We start from the raw sequence: 12,763 nt of genomic DNA on the forward strand, positions 1-12,763 counted from the left end.
TAAATCTCCCAACCTCCGCCTACTAGCCACCATTTTAGGTTTGGTGACCTGGTGGCTAGGAGGGCTTGTAGCTTTTTTGTCAGGGTTTGTTACTTGTGAGGCGTTTTCTTGGCTTTGTGTGAGGCGTATTGTAGTTTCAATTTTTGAAATGGAGGATGCTCGTGTGATCGAAGCGATGCGCCTGCTAGCTGAGGCAGGTCGCATGGATCTGTTGGCAGGAGGAGTGCCGGCGCGTCCCCAGCGCCAGGCTTCGGCTGGCGTGGTCGCTGCGGTACTGGCGTGCTCGTCGCCGAAGAAGAGACGCCCGAGCCAGGTAAGCGACAGGGGCCGGTCCCGTACGAGGAAACCGGCCCCTTCATGGCAGGCGCGTGTGGCGGCGGGGGAGGGGGGAGCGCCGGTAACTTCGGGCGCTCCCGTAGTTGTTGGTTCTGGCGCGGGACCGGCCCCTTTGGCGGTTACGGAGCCCCGGGGTGGGGCGGGAGGCGCTCCGGCGGCAGGGCAGACGGCTCGCATGCAGCCGGGTCAGGCGTCGGGCGCGCATTTGATTTCTTCGGCGGGGCGGGCGGGGAAAGGTTTGGAGGCAGAGGCGCTCGCTCCCGCTCCTGTTTTCCCGGCCAAGCGGGGGAGGGGGGGGCGGAGAGGGAGTAAGAAGCGCTCCGCTTCTGACCCCATAGGGGAGCGCCGTGTAAAGGCTGCGCTTGTCGTGTCTGCGCGAGGGGCGCGCAGGGGCTCTTTTCAATTGGATGATTGGCAGGGGGCAGAGCAGCAGCACGATATGCCGGATTTGGATATTGCACAGCATTTTGTGGCAGAGACACAGCTGATTGTTGACCCACGCGCTGGTATGTTGTTAACCCCTTCAAACCTTGCTGTATCAGGGATGGATGTGGCTGATGTTAGGGCTTCTAGCCAGCTTGTTACAGGTGGGTTGGGAAGACAGGTTGGTATGGAGCCTCATGCTGGCCAGGTTGTTTTTCCACAGGATGTTGGTACTGCTCATGGGGATTTGGACAGTAATGTGGGCAGCCCGTTATTATTCTCTACCCCTGGTTCTTATGTGGGTGCTGCTTTGTCTGTTGGAGGGGGATCCAGAGGGGAGGGTGAGTGGGCCCAGATGGGTGAAAGTAGTTCTATGTCTGGTGAGGTTTTGGGCCAGGACTCTTCAAGGTCAGGGGCTGTTGTGTTTCCTGGTTTTCAGGAGGGGAGAGTCCGTTTGCGGAGGGAGGACAGGAGATTGTCACAGGGGGGTCATGGAGCCTTTCATGGTGAGAGTCGGGGGTCTGCACCTGCGCATGGCCCAGGGTTGGGGGGATTGGGTAGGGCTGTAGTGGATGATTTTGTGGGGTTGGTTCACCCTGGTGTGAGGTTTGCAGGGGCTGTGGGTTTATCAAATACGTTGTTGGAGCGTGAGGGGATTTCCAGGCAGGTGAGTGGAGGGCCTGCGTACGGGGATGCTAGAGGTCCTTATCTCATGTTCGGTTCTCCTGGATGGGAGCATTTCGGTACGGCAGGTTTGGCGCAGCGTGGTTTTCACAAGGATATTGAGGGCCACGCGAGGGGTGTGGGGGTCCCTCTGCAGGCCTCTTCTTCAGCGGCAGCGGGCGCTAACTTGGATGAGAGTGATGAGGAGGAGATGATAGGCGACTCTCCGGTTAGGGGAGTGCCATTGAAGGGTTGCATTAGGGGACGTTCTTTGGAGAGGTGTCAGGGGACGTTTGTTGATGCTAATTTACGGAGGTCAAGGTCTGTTTCGAGTGTTGCATTTAGGGACCCTAGCACACCAGTCCAAACTTTTTCTTTTCAGGATAGGAATAGGGGCGGCGATCCAGACTTGGCAGGGCGCGGTCCAGTCCACTTTCGCCAAGGGGAAGCGACGAGAATGCCTAGCGCGGCCCTCTCTGTTCCACCGAGGGATCCCGCCGCGGCCAGCACACGAGGGTCTGGCGTGACCCCGCTGGCCCCAACGAGTAGCAGGTATAGGTGGCAGGCCTTGCCGGCGGCTATGGAGCTGCAGAGTCAACACGCGGGGAGGTACAGGCGCGTACAGCCTGCTCCCCCTCATGGAGTTCCAAAATCTTTGAAATGTAAAGTTGTTGATACCGGGTTGGGTAAGACCCGTGGTGATTTGTTGCATACCAGTGTGGATGCAGTGGTGTTGGACTACGATGAAGAGAGTCCTGAAGAAGGTGAATTGCGGGATACGGAAGGGGGGGTGCCCTCTCATGCTTCTCGTAGTGTTTTACAGGCTCCAGTGGTCCAGAGTCAAGTGCAAGGGAGAAGAGAGCACGGCCCATCGAGTAGGGCGCCTCGCAGACCGGATGCATTGACCTCGGCGCCACGGGCGGAGCCATCGAGAGTGGTCTCTCTGTTGCCAGGTGAGCCACACAGGCCAAACCTATGATGGTGTCTGTGGGTACTGGTGGTGACACAGAAATAGATATTGGTGCTAGCCGTTTGGTCAAAGGTCGATACGTACAAGACACTGCAGTTGGTACAGATGATGTGGTAGAAGTTACGAATAAAGTTGAAAGTGGTGTTATGGCTGGTGCTTCCAGCAATGTTAAAGAGCCAGTGGCCAGTAAGGAGTTAAAGATCAAAAAATTGCCTTATATGGGGGTTACGAAACCTTTAGGTGCTCATTTAATGTTAAGCACCAAGGAACGCATTTGGAATGGTGAGTATGTGGAACTCCTTAAGCTACTGCACCGGGAAGTCCGGTCTAAAGAGGGATCTAAGGAGGAGGAATTTGAACTGGCTAAACGCCCTAGAGTGCCCTTGACTATCGAAAACTGGACAGCGGCATTCTTGATTTATGCCAGTGTATATTGCGAAAAGTTCCCTGAGCGCAGCGTGTCCCTTTTTAAATACATGGACGTCATTCGTAAGGCACAGATCACCGAGGGTGGTTTTGCTTGGTCTCAGTATGATGAGGAATTTAGGGCCAGGATGGCTTGGGATCCCGAGGCTAAGTGGGGGGAGCTGGATAATGACTTGTGGCAACATACAATGGGGTCAGCGTCAGGGGGGAAAACCATTTTCACGGCCAGTGGTTTGCCATTAGTTTACCGGCCCTTTCAGGGGAAGCCCACCCGGGGAGGGGTGGGGGTCAATGCATCCATGCACTCGGGGTCTGGTTTCTGTTGGGAATTTAACAGGGGCTCCTGCACCAGAGAGTATTGTAAATTTAAACATGAATGCTCAGGTTGTGGTAGGAAACATCCGTTGACCAAATGTTGGGACAACCAACCCTCTGAGAGCCCCAAAGGGAAGCAAACGGGTTCAGGAACTTCAAGTACGACCTCACAGTTTTCAGGGGGAAGGGGATACAGAGGTGCTAAGGGTGCTGGGTCCAAGGGCTCGTACACCAGTCAAGTTAGAGAGGCTGCGCATTGCTTTACATGGTTACGAGGACGAGTCAGCAAAACTTACACTATTGGAAGGTTTCCAGTTTGGTTTCCGGTTAGGTTACCTAGGCTCTCGGGAACGGAGGTGGTCTGCCAATTTAAAATCAGCTTCTGAACATGCCACAGTGGTACAAGACAAACTTAATAAAGAGGTACATGAAGGGAGGATGGCTGGCCCGTTTCATGATTGGCCGATCCTTAACTTGATTGTTTCACCAATTGGAGTTGTCCCGAAGAAGGAGCCGGGACAGTTTAGATTGATTCAACACTTGTCATGGCCTGAAGGGTCGTCTGTTAATGATTTTATTGACCCAGAGGCAGTGTCTGTCTTTTACTCTTCGGTTGACGTGGCCATGTCACTGGTTGTGTCCGCGGGCGCAGCCGCTGAGATGGCTAAGTGTGACATCAAGTCTGCTTTCCGGCTGTTGCCTGTCCACCCGGACGATTGGAGCCTTTTAGGTATACAATTCGCTGGTAAATGGTACGTGGACAAGGCTCTGCCGATGGGCTGCTCCATATCATGTGCCTTGTTTGAGTGTTTTAGTACTTTTCTGCAATGGTACTTTTCCCATCAGTCCGGTCATTCACTTGTAACACACTATCTCGATGATTTTTTCTTTGTCGGATCCCCGGGCTCCGCGGAGTGCCAGACGGCTCTGGACACATTCCAAGGGCTCATGGAGGATCTGGGAGTCCCTTTGGCTCCCGAGAAAACAATGGGCCCTGCCACTGTCCTCTCCTTTGTAGGTTTTGCCTGGCGAAAGCTGCGCTCTGCGCAGCTTTTTTGCGCAGGCGAAAACCTAATGAGTACTGTAGTGTGGGTTTGGGTCGGCCCTCGTCATTCATTGGCTGGCTCCATAAATGGAGCCTAGCCATTGGACGAGGGGCCTGTCCGTCAATGCCGGACCAGACACGGGGGCGTTCCCGAGATTCTTTGGCTTTTGCCGACGTCACGCGACGTCAGGCGAAAGCCGGGAACGCCCCCGAATCTGTTCCGGCATTGCCGGCACCCGCCTTCCTGCTCCGGTGTCTCCGGCCGTCCGTGTCCTCTCCCGCCCCCCTCCCCCCGTCCCTCTCGATGAACAGCCGGCATTGCCGGCACCCGCCTTCCTGTGCCCCGTTCCCGCCCCCCTACCACTGCCTCGGTTTAGTTGGTGCTCTCCGCATTTCATCTGAAACCCTCAGCCATGTCACAGGAGGATAACTGTCGGGCTGAACAGCAGTTGCGTGAAGTATGATTGTTTCCAGCATGTATCCCTCGATATCTTATTCCTCTCCCGCCCCCCTCCCCCCGTCCCTCTCGATGAACAGCCGGCATTGCCGGCACCCGCCTTCCTGTGCCCCGTTCCCGCCCCCCTACCGCTGCCTCGGTTTAGTTGGTGCTCTCCGCATCCTCGAGTTTTAAAATATGTTATGGAATTCCTTCTTCCCCATTCGGTTTCTGACCGTCCTTTTCGAACATACTCTCTTTCATTTCGTCTCCTGTTTTTCTGGTTCACCGATGCCTTCATTTTGTTATTGTTTCTTTTACTTGCTCCCTATTTGGATTCCTTCCTCACTTTATCTCATTGTCGTGGTTACTCTGCCATTTTTTTATTCTCCCTTCAAATACAATTTTCGTCGTTTCCCTTTTTTATCATTTAAGTTCCACTACATCTATTTTTTTTCTTTCTTTCGTCACGCATGCTGCCTCGTTGGTACATCTCAAACGCACACCGTTTTCTCGATTTCTACCGCTTTCACTCTCATTCGATCCACCCTCTCCCCCGTACTTTCGTTCGCCCGCTCTCTTACCTTGGAAGCGGTGGCCGAGGTAGCGGTAGCGGTGCAGCAGCCAGGGGTAGAAGCTGGCCGGGTCCCCCCGCTGCTGGGCGGAGGCGAAGAGCGGGGCCCCGGGCAGGTGGTGGTGGTGCTGCTGGGGGTGGTGCGCCGGGGGGGCCTGGCTGCCGGCCTCGGGCGGGAAGAGCAGCTCCCCGTGGCCCCTGGGGTGCGGGTGGTGGAAGCCCTGCAGGAAGGGGTGCATCGGGGGCCCCGCATAGCTCAGCACGGCCGGCCGGATGGGCGACGGCTCCTCGGGCGACGGCGTGTCCTTGGCCACCAGGGACTCGATGGTGAAGCAGCGCTTGGGCGCCGGCTGGAACATGCTGCACCCGGCGCACCCCTCCTCCGGGGGAGGGGAGGGGGTCGTCCACGGGCCTCTCCTGCCCGACAACCGTGGAAGTGCAGCGAAACCCAGTCAAAACTCGGAGGAAAAGCGGGAGCAATCGGACGAAGTGCAGGGGGGCGCTCCGAAGTTGTGGAAGTGCGGCAGAACCTAGTCCGGTGCAGGAGGAGGTGCAGCAGAGCCCAGCGGACGGCCAGTGCCCGAGGAAGTGCAGCAGATCCGGATCGGGCAGGAGAAAGTGCAGCAGAGCCCGACTGACGATCAGTGGCGAGGAAGTGCAACTGGACCGGGTCCCAGAACCAGAGGACGCGCAGCACAAGCAGGTCCGAGCCTGGAAGAAGTGTTGCAGAACCAAGGCAGGCGCAGGAGAACCGCACCGGACCCGGGTTAGGTGCAGGAATGCACCTATATCTGGCTGAAGTGCCGCAGAATCCGCAGGAAGTGCAGCTGCACTCTAGGTGTGGCACAGGCAGCGCGTGCAGACTGTCAAGAGGCAGGTACCCCTCACAGGCAGGCAGCAGGGTCCGGGCAGCAGCTCTGCCGTGATTGCCGCTGCCCACTGAGGCTGGGCAGGCTCCAGCTGCTTCCCACTCCCCTCCAGTTCCGGGGGTGACAGGCGAGCTCCTCCCCTTGCAGCCGACTCGGGTCCCTAGTTCTGCAGATTGCGGGCGCTGATTCCAGCTGCGGGGGCGCGTGCTGCAGCCGCTCCTGTGCCTGGTCCGGGGCTCGCGCTCACCTTCCTTGTGCCGTGCGCGCCTGGGCTCGGCCTCCTTCATCCAAGGCCCCGTCACGTGGGCGGTGTCCCTCGGGCCAGCGCGCGCCCATTGGCCTACCGTAGTGCTTCGGCTGGGCGGGGCCGTGACGTGCACTACGGAGCCCGGGATTCCCGGAGGCTTGGAGCCTGTGTGGAGGGAGGGGGAGAGTGTCTGAGCACCGGGGAAAGGGTCAGAGGGCGGAGATGCACACTCCAGGGAGTTCGGCAAGTGTAGCAAGTCAAGTGCATGTGAGCTAAGAGCAGTGGCGAGGATCCCTGCCAAGTGCAGCCGAGCCAAGTGCAGCCATACCCAGTACAACCAAAGTTCAACCCACGCCAGAGCATCTGCTCCAGGTACACAAGAGAGGAGTACAACAAAGCAGTCTTGCCAAGTTCAATTAAGGTAAATGGCATCAAACTAAGTGAAATGTAGACACTTGTTAAGCGCAACTGAGTTGAATGCAACGACCTCGAATGCAACCGAAATAAGTAACTCAAGCAAATGCTTTTATACCAAATGCAAACAACACGTGCAACATAGCAGAGTTTAGAAAAGTGCAATCCAGCCTAATGCAACTGAGAGTAGCTATGACCAGTATAACAAAGCCAAGGGCAACTAAGATGCATGTAGCTGAGCGAAGTGCAATTAAGGCAGGTGTATCTGAGCAGAGCGCAATGGGCTGGGTCAGTGCTGAAACCGAGACGAATGCAAACAAGCCAAGTACAATTGAGCCTTTATTATTCCGCATTGTTCTGGGGAATGCCAATTCTGACTTTCCATTTGAATTCGTTTTTGTAATAAAACGTAATGGATGTTGTAATAAATAAGGCCCGATTAATGAGTTGTCTGTGTATTCCTCCACTGGCAACTGGGTATGAAGTCTCACAAGGTGCACTCCTTATTGAGGCCCAACTCCGGTGGAAAGGCAAAGCTATGCCAAATGCATAGTGAAGTAGTGTGGCTCACTGGTTAGAGGCGGCAGACCCGAGAGCAGAGGACGGCCCGGGACCAGGGTTCGATTCCCGACGCGGCAGGTTTCTGGACCAGGGTCAGCGGACTCGATAATTCTCTCGCCTCGGTGCCCACTCTGATCAGCGATCACACTCGGCAACTCTGGGCATTAGCTTGCCTCATCTTCACTAACGGCCCCACCAGACCGCCGGGGATGCCTGGTCTCACCCTGGAGATACCCATTAAGGGACCATCTCTCAGGGAAGCCAGGAAGGGTTTCGCAGTGGTCGAAGCGCGGAGATACTCCTCCGGGAGTCGATCCTAGCGTTATATAAACCTGCAATTAATTAATTAATTAATTAATCAAGTGTAACGGGGAGAAGCAATGAATGTGCAACCAAGCAAAGTTCAACCAAGCTGAGTGGACCCTCAACCAGCCAGCCAAGTCCAGGTTGGCCAAGTGCAAATGAAGAGACTTCAAGAGTCTTAAATCCTACCAAGTGAACTGCAATGGAGAGAAGTTGTGCTAGATTGCAAAAGAGGGAAGAGAAAAGAACCAAACTTGGTGGACGAAAGTTGTTGCTCTGCGCATCTTTTTTGCGCAGGCGAAAACCTAATGAGAACTGTAGTGTGGGTTTGTTTGCTGGGGCTAGGGGACGCTCCCGTCCGCTACCCGTGTGTCCGTTCCCGCCCCCGCACCCCCCCCCCTCTCCCCCGCTCCGTGTGTCCGTTCCATATGAGTCAGTGTTGGTGTTTGCTTATTTTAATCCGCCCCCCACCCCCTTCTCAAGCTCTTTTTTACACATATTGTATAAACAAAGACAAGCAAAGTTACCTATAGAACATCAGATCTACAATAGACGGGCAACATTAGTCTGAAGGGATGCATCTGCATGACGTGTGACTGACTTTACCCAGCCCTTGCTGCCTTTCCCAGGTGCCACTGCCAGCATTTCGGCAAATGCGGTAATTTCCCTGTAGCTGGCATCTAACAGACTGGGTTCAGCCCCACTCATTTTCCCGAGAAAATGTCTTGTCAGAAAACGTTCTAATGGAACTAGATAGATTTTATTTGTGAGGCGTCAACCTGTCAAGAAATATCCCAATTCCTCCGAGTTCATGCATGAATGTAAGGCAGCACTGGGCTGAAAGAACCCTGTTTACAGTTTCCAACTTGTGCAGTCTGCATTTCATGAATTAAGTCAGACAAATTCCTAGAAATATATATGAACTTTAAACCCCTTAAATACACAAAGAACAGGTGCTTGGCTTGAGTTGAGCCAGCAGGCCCTCTTGACAGGCTGTGGGGGGGGGGGGGGGCTTTGTGTGGCTGTGTGTGTGGGGGGCTCTGTGTGGGTGTGTGTGTGAGGAGGCCTCTGAGTGTGTTGGGGGGGCTCTCTGTGGGTGTTTGTGTGTGTCATTTGCGAGAGATAAAGCTAGTGGCATTGTAAATGACAATGCCATTTATTTATGTTAAAAAAAACATAAATAAAAATATTGTCAAGAGCAATGCCAATAACTCAAACTTTAACAAAGGCAAAACCATTGCATTGTAAATGCTTGTTGGGTATTGAAATAGATTCTGTGGTTATGTCAGCTCGCCTGCCCGAGGACAAAAGGGTCAACATGGTTGAATTACTGGATGTGATGTTGGCAAAGAGAAAAGTGTTGGTGAAAGAGATTCAAGTGCTTTTGGGCCATTTGAATTTTGCCTGCAGAGTGGTGAGAGCGGGCAGGACCTTTTGTAGAAGACTGGGCAGGGCTTTGGCAGGTCATCAATTGCCTCACCATCGTGTTCGTCTGTCTGCTGGGGTTAAGGAGGATTTGAGAATGTGGAAGTTTTTCCTGAATTCCTTCAATGGTGTCCCCTTGGTTAGAGATGTTGACTTTCAGTGGGATGTACAAATGTTTTCGGATGCTGCTGGCAGTGATGGTTTTGGGCTCTTTTGGAATGGCAAATGGTGTGCAGAACGTTGGCCTGATGAATGGTTGAATGGTGGTCGTAGCATCACTTTCCTGGAACTGTTCCCTTTATTGGTCGCCTTGACCCTGTGGGGGGAGGAATTGGCACACAAGAAAGTGCTGTTTCGTGTGGATAACATGGCGGTTGTGGAGATAGTGAATCGCCAATCGGCCAGGGACGAGCAAGTGTTGAAACTTATGAGAGTTTTCGTTCTGGGTTGTTTGAAACACGATATTCATTTTCGTGCCTTACACATTCCTGGCGTGGACAATGACATTGCGGATGCTCTGTCTCGTTCACAGTGGGGGAGATTCCGTGGACTGGCGAGGGACGCAGACAGATCCCCGACTCCGATGCCGAGTCATCTGTGGCACGTCGGCGAGGTCGGGTCATACAATTGGTGGTAGGTTCTTTGTCTGTGTCTACGCGTTCTGCGTATTCCCTGGCGTGGAAGGAATTCCTGGAATCTGGTGCTGTCAGAAGGGAGGATCTGTCGCGTCGGTCAGATGATGTTGTTAATTTCATACTGGACCTCATGGATAAGGGTTTAACCAAAGTAACCATTGCTGGGAAACTGGCCTCGATTGCTTTCATGGGGAAGTTGTTCTGGGGCTATCCTCCATCAGCGGGGGAAATTGGTAGGAGGATGCTTGAGGGTTGGGCCAGGGAGCAAGGGCACGTTGGTAGATCCAGAGCCCCCCTATCTTGGCAAGTTCTTGCCAGACTAATCACAGTTTTGCCTTTAGTTTGTTCGGATGATTTTGAGGCATGTGTTTTCTCAATGCTGATGGTGTTCATGTTTTTTGGAGCCTTCAGAGTATCGGAGCTGTTGGGGTCGAAATATAAGTGTGGATTGTTTTGGAAGGACGTTTTTTGTTATGATGAGGGAGTTCACGTCTGGTTGGCCAGTTCTAAAACTGATCAGACGGGTAAGGGGAAAGGTGTGTGGTTACAGGCACGTGCTCCGAAGCTTACTTGCCCTCTACTGCTGGCGCGGCGCTGGCGTTCATTATGTGGGGGTGGTGATGAAGTCCTTGTTTTCCGACATATCAATGGCACCCCTGTAACAACTTATCAATTGCGAATGGTTTTGCGCAAAGCTCTACAGCACATAGGTCTCGATGGCAATCTCTATGGTACTCACTCTTTCCGAATAGGTGCAGCCACTGAGGCTTTTAACAGAGGTTGGTCCGAGAGGGATATTATGCGATTGGGGCGCTGGTCTTCCAACTGTTTCCAGCGTTATGTGAGGAGCTCTGCTGAGGAGGCGCATGCGTCGTCCTCCTTCACATGATTCTAACTCTTTTTTCTTTTTCAGGATCCGTTGCTGGGCCTCGCTCCTCGGTGGTAACGGTCTGGATAGTGGGGCATTCCTTTGTCAAGTGGGCCAGAGTCCAGGCAGCGAAGAGTTATTTTGGAGAACTACTTGGTTTCAATGATCGAATGTTTAACGTGATTTGGAAGGGTAAAGGCGGGATGCTCTGGAGAGAGTTAATCCCTTGTTTGAACAACGACATGGTGGGCGGTTTATGCCCGGATATTTTAGTTATTCATTTGGGAGAAAATGACCTATGTGCTACGAAAGGTGTAGTTTTGCTACGAGCTATGAAACGAGATTTAGGCCTCATTAAGGAACTGTGGGCTGGGTGCCATGTTTTTTGGACAGAGTCGATACCTCGTAGGATATGGAGAGGAGCTGTGAACCCCAGGGCTGTCGATCGGGCTAGGAAGAAAGTGAATTCAGAGGTGTCTCGTTGCTGTAGGAGCCTTGGTTTCAGCAGGATTTCACACAGGGACATTAAGTTTGAGTCTGTGGAGTTTTTTAGGGATGATGGAGTTCATTTGTCCCGTGTGGGCATGGATCTTTACCTGTTGGAGCTCCGTGAGGTCTTAGCCCGGGCATTGGCTATGCAGCTTTGATTTTCTCGTTTCTCTTTCGCTTCGCGGTTGGGGGGGCAGAAAGGGAGGCGTGTCTTCCCCGCCTACCTTTCTGGGTGGCGGTGTTTTTGTGTATCATTACGGTTTTAGGCAGATTGCTGGTTGAGTATTAGTTCGAGTATTTCTTTGACAAGTGCTGGGGTATGTTGGTCTTGGTTTGACCGTTCAGTTTTGTGAGGGGGGTATCTGCAGGAGTGCAGGGTCAGGCAGGGTTTATGGTTATGGAGGACCTGACCGTTGTTATTGCAATTGTGGTTTGACGAATAAAGTTTTAACGATGACGTATGTTTGATCAATGACGAAATGTTTTATTGATGACGTAATGTTTTATTGATGACGTAATGTTATAATGCTGTTATATTGTTTATTGATGTATTGTTGGGAGGGGGAGGGCTCAAATGTTTTAGGGGTGGGGGAGGGTTCGGGGGGCTGAGTTTGTAGCTATTTATTTATTTAGTGAGGTTTAGTTTTGTAAGGCGTTGCCAAGGTTTGTATTTGTAATGTGCACCTGTGTCTTAATAAAGCGGCCTTTTACACACACAAACAACTTTTGGTCTACTTTTCTCCCACCCCTCGCCCTCCCTCCCAAGGGGGGCTTGGGGGAGGGAGCCGACCGCCGTGAGGTCCCCTCCCCCGGGCGGTTTGGGAGGGCTGCGAGGGGTTTTTCTTTAAGAAGTTGCCAGAAGGTTCCAGATTTGGGCTGGTCTAGTAGGACCAGCATAGCCCAATTATAAATCTCCCAACCTCCGCCTACTAGCCACCATTTTAGGTTTGGTGACCTGGTGGCTAGGAGGGCTTGTAGCTTTTTTGTCCCACCCTCCCTCCCCCTTTTTTGCATTAATGTTCTTTTTTCCCCTCGCTCCCTAGTTTTTTCCCATTTTTGGTGTTTTTTGTTCCATTTCTCTTTTTTAAGAAAAAGGCTGTTTTGTGAGCCACCGGTGTGCAGGGTGTTTTTTCTTGTATTTGTATTCGTCGCTAGACACAGGTGCTGTGCGGTGTTTTTGTGTATCATTACGGTTTTAGGCAGATTGCTGGTTGAGTATTAGTTCGAGTATTTCTTTGACAAGTGCTGGGGTATGTTGGTCTTGGTTTGACCGTTCAGTTTTGTGAGGGGGGTATCTGCAGGAGTGCAGGGTCAGGCAGGGTTTATGGTTATGGAGGACCTGACCGTTGTTATTGCAATTGTGGTTTGACGAATGAAGTTTTAACGATGACGTATGTTTGATCAATGACGAAATGTTTTATTGATGAAGTAATGTTTTATTGATGACGTAATGTTATAATGCTGTTATATTGTTTATTGATGTATTGTTGGGAGGGGGAGGGCTCAAATGTTTTAGGGGTGGGGGAGGGTTCGGGGGGCTGAGTTTGTAGTTATTTATTTATTTAGTGAGGTTTAGTTTTGTAAGGCGTTGCCAAGGTTTGTATTTGTAATGTGCACCTGTGTCTTAATAAAGCGGCCTTTTACACACACAAACAACTTTTGGTCTACTTTTCTCCCACCCCTCGCCCTCCCTCCCAATTTCTATAGTTACCGGGCCGGCTGTGCAGCCCGTGGTGCTCATGTGCGGATATCGTATGGGCTCAC

At 52.6% G+C, this 12,763-nt stretch overlaps 1 protein-coding gene across 1 annotated transcript; it reads left to right on the forward strand.

The window, feature by feature from the left end:
• The first annotated feature begins 1,471 nt into the window (after window positions 1-1,471).
• On the forward strand, window positions 1,472-11,157 carry LOC147709386 (uncharacterized). Its single transcript, XM_086925972.1, has 2 exons — window positions 1,472-2,375; window positions 10,556-11,157. Exons 1-2 carry the CDS (start codon window positions 1,472-1,474, stop codon window positions 11,155-11,157), a joined length of 1,506 nt encoding a protein of 501 aa, XP_086782098.1.
• The last annotated feature ends 1,606 nt before the right edge of the window (window positions 11,158-12,763 follow it).

This window comes from Lissotriton vulgaris, chromosome 6 (assembly GCF_964263255.1).
Source record: "Lissotriton vulgaris chromosome 6, aLisVul1.2, whole genome shotgun sequence".
Lineage (NCBI taxonomy): Eukaryota > Metazoa > Chordata > Amphibia > Caudata > Salamandridae > Lissotriton > Lissotriton vulgaris.

Coding starts and splice junctions, on each gene's coding strand:
- LOC147709386 (XM_086925972.1), top strand. CDS start 1,472: ATGTTCGGTTCTCCTGGATGGGAGCATTTCGGTACGGCAGGTTTGGCG. Junction 2,376..10,555: donor AGTGGTCTCTCTGTTGCCAG/GTGAGCCACACA, acceptor TTTCTTTTTCAG/GATCCGTTGCTGGGCCTCGC.